The 3,772-nt window shown below is 39.9% G+C and overlaps 1 protein-coding gene across 1 annotated transcript in view; it reads right to left on the bottom strand.

Annotated features, from left to right (window-relative positions):
* Positions 1-3,772, bottom strand: part of tbx21 (T-box transcription factor 21) — a 26,843-nt gene that overhangs the window by 6,998 nt on the left and 16,073 nt on the right. The window contains exon 2 of the mRNA XM_014014736.1: positions 1,871-2,025. Coding sequence (XP_013870190.1) covers positions 1,871-2,025 — 155 coding nt within the window. The remainder of the gene's footprint in view (positions 1-1,870; positions 2,026-3,772) is intronic.

Below are 3,772 nucleotides of genomic sequence, written 5' to 3'. Positions count from 1 at the left end.
ACTATATACAGTATTTTTTTGTTTACATGAATACAATCTTTTTATTTGTCCTGATGTGTATAATAATAAATAATAATAATAACAATATATATTTTAGTTTTATTATGCCACCTCCACTGACCGTAAAGGTTCCCAAAAAGGCCTTGAAAAGGCCCGCGGACCACCTGTTGATAATCACAGTTGTAGCTTGTTTTGTGGCTCCGAACACATTTTATTAGTGAGACAAGGAACAGAAATGACTCTTTTGATCGTAAAAGTTGCAGACTCCTGATATAGGCGAACGTATAATTTTTAAAATCAGTGTAATTAAAACTGACTGATGGTAAAACACAAAAGCGGCTACAACTCAGTCAGTTTTACAGATATTAAGCTGAAATTTGAAGTGGTAGTAGCTGAGAGTCATTCACAACACATATCCTGAGCACGACATTCCATGATATTATTATAATTTGGCCAAAACAACTCATTTCTCATCATAAGATGCTCTTRGTCTAAAACTCAGGGATAACAGGATCTGAATCTTTCAATAACAGAGCTTATCACACGTGAGAGAGTAACATGAGAATCAGATCATAAATAGTTTTAGCTTCAAATAAAATCACATCTTCTAATAAAATCAAGACTTGATTCTCATCACACCTTGCAGAAACGTGCAGAGAAGCTGCTAAATTAAAACAAGAGCAAAAGCAATACCAGACTGTCCACAAAACCTCTTTTTCAGCCTGCCGGTGCATCGTGATGCACATTCTGGTTGCCCCTCATGCTTGGGGATGCGCTGCTCGACAAACCACTTCCTCCAGCTCTTCCATGCTGCGCGCTCTCRCCTCCACCGAGACCGACGTGCGTTTTTCTGCACCAGAGGCTTTTCGGCCTTCAGCCATTTCAAGTTTGGACTCAGTAAAAAACTTTTTTTTAGGGTCGGTGTGTTTTTTATTTTAATTTTTTTTGCAGACGCTGTGTTTGAAGTAGTTTGTGAAAGACTGAGCGGCAATCAGAGCGACAGGACGAGGTGGAGTAAAGGGAAAACTTTGGGTTTATTTTGATAAAATGATGAGTTAAACCTGAAACTGGCTGTGGTAATGGCTAAGCTTCTTCATGATATATTTCAAAACCTCAYGAGTTTACAAAACTTCTATAACTCTGCCCTCTGTCAGTAAAATATTAGTTTATAACTCCAGAGTTGTAAAGTAACTAAGTACAAAGACTTTGTTACTGTACTTAAGCAGAAATTTTGGTTATCTGTACTTTGAGTAATTATTTTTCAGTGTACTTTTTACTTACTCATTACATTTTTACACATTTATCTGTACTTTCTACTCACTACATTTTTAAAAAAGGTAAAAAGTAGAAAGTCGTTACTCCTATTTTATTCCAAGTTGCTATTACTAAAAAAATACTATCCTGATAAATTGTGTCTCCTGGATAGAGTGAATTTAATTGTGGTTGGATGAGAAGTATAAATATWTACCATTCTGACACACTATTAGCTTGTACACAACCCATCACAGCTGCACACCGTTAGAAAAAATATTTTTTTGGAGAAGTCACCTCCCAATAAATGTCGTTTTGGAAAATCTAACTGCTCACTTTTACTCAGTACTTTTACTTTTAATACTTAAGTAGATTTTGTGTCAGGAATTTACTTTTGATACTTAAGTACAAAAAATATCAGATACTTTAAGACGTTTACTCAAGTAATATTCTTAGAGAAGACTTCAACTTTTACCAAAGTATTTTTATGATAAAATGCTTGTACTTTTACTCAAGTATCACTTCGACGTACTTTATACAACACTGTATAACTCTATGCATTCCTTCAAGAACTGTTTYAAAAATTTTATGTTTTTGATCAWTCCAGGTAGAARAGTACCTGGCATGTTGCCCTCTGCTTTCCCACACTGGACCCACTTGCCGCCCTGGTACCTCCAGTGGTGCTGGTCAGCCAGAACCACGTCCACATAGACGTTATAGTGGGCCGACGGGTCCAGAACGCTGATGTTAAAGCTCAGGAAGGGGAACATCCTCCTGGAGACATGCAAGAAAACAAAAATAACTTAGTTACATTTGATAAAACTAAAAGGTGTTTAAATGYAAAACCAAAACCGGAATAATTAGAGTTAATTAATCCTAATTTGTGGTTTTAGGATGTATAAAGAGCATCGGCTGCACGTCTACGTAAGCAAACAAATATTCTTTGAGTCAGTTCTGGTTTGGACTGAGCAGAACGTGACTCTTTCACCGTCTGAGGAGCCAGAGGTGGAGGCGAACGGCTGACACTGCTGGTGAATATTTAACGCCGCTGTTAATAAAAGATGCCCCAGAAGATGCTCTTGATTGCCGGGGCTTTACATGTTGAACTCATTTTGACCACCGATGGTTTCAGTGAGCCGAGGTAACCGGGAGGTCAGGGCGTCCCCGGGTTCACTGCCGGGGAAGGAGAGGGAGATCACACTGACTCCAAAACGCCACACAGCTGTGACTCCAAACCCTCTGCACACACACGCACGCACACGTGTTTGCACAGCTATCCTTTTGGGGACATTCCATTGATTCCATTACATTTCTACAGCCTAATCCGGACCACAAACCCTAAGGCTAACCTCACCTGACCCTAAAACTAACATAAACTCACTTCACACCTTGGTCCTAAACCCAACCCACCAATGGCATTTAAACCAAACGGGGACTCGACTTTTGTCCCCAAATGCACCAGTTGTCCCCAAATGTAGGATTTTTGTCTTAAAATTGCCCTCAAATGTCACCAGAAACCCCCCCCCCCCCACACACACACACACAGCGACTCTGGACCAAGAAGCCATAAAATCCGGCTTCCTGACATTTATCATCATTGAGCAACACTATATTTAACCACATGACTCAGTTTGTTTTGATTCATGTATTTATCACTCAGCTGTGACTCTTTTTTCACCCCGAGTATCAAACCTGATCAGAGAAGAATTATCTTCTTCGTGAAACTAAAGCTAGCAGCAAAGGTAACCCTGCTCTATCATAAAAATAACCAAGATAAAGAGTCTCGAAGCTTTTTGAGCTTAAGCACGGCGTTTGAGGTAAATGTCAAATGGTGATAAGTTAAAGAAAATTAGTTTATCAGTTTTATGCTGAACCTCAGATGGTGCAGCGAGAAGATGTAAAAAAAATAAATATATAAAAAAATAAAAACTGGAGGAGATGGATTGATGAATCAGCTTTTCAGTAATGAGCATGTTGCTTCAGACAGTCATAATGAGGAGCAAAGCTCTGGATTTACTGGTCAGTCTTCCAACCCTCACCTGTGCTCATGAGCTTTGGATCATGAGTGACACAATAAGATCTTGATACAAGCTGCTGTTTCTCTTCATTAAAAGGAGGTTCCTGTGATTAGGATGCCTCCCTTTGGAGATTTTCCAGGCTTGTCCCACTGGGAGGAGACCCAGTGGAATTATAGATCCTCTCTGGTCTGGGAGCACCTCCACAGAGCCGGAGACTGTCTCTGGGGTTATGGAGGTCTGGGTTTCTCTCCTGGACCTGTTGTCTCTGTGACTCAATCATGAAAAAGCGGTGGAAGCTGAAGATGGGTTCCTTTTCATCAAATTGGAGGGAAACTACAGATGCTGATCGGTGTGAAGCAGGTCAAACATACAACTTCTTCAGCTTCCATTTGAAATAAAACCCTCGAGTGATTTGTTTTGAGACGTGCATGACTTGTAAGAGCAAAGAGTAGTAAATGAGAACACACACACACACACACACACACACACACACACACACACAC

The sequence above is a fragment of the Austrofundulus limnaeus genome, unplaced genomic scaffold (assembly GCF_001266775.1).
Source record: "Austrofundulus limnaeus strain Quisiro unplaced genomic scaffold, Austrofundulus_limnaeus-1.0 Scaffold119, whole genome shotgun sequence".
Lineage (NCBI taxonomy): Eukaryota > Metazoa > Chordata > Actinopteri > Cyprinodontiformes > Rivulidae > Austrofundulus > Austrofundulus limnaeus.
The sequence above is the reverse complement of the archived record's forward strand: the minus strand, read 5'-3'. Positions and strand labels throughout refer to the sequence as shown.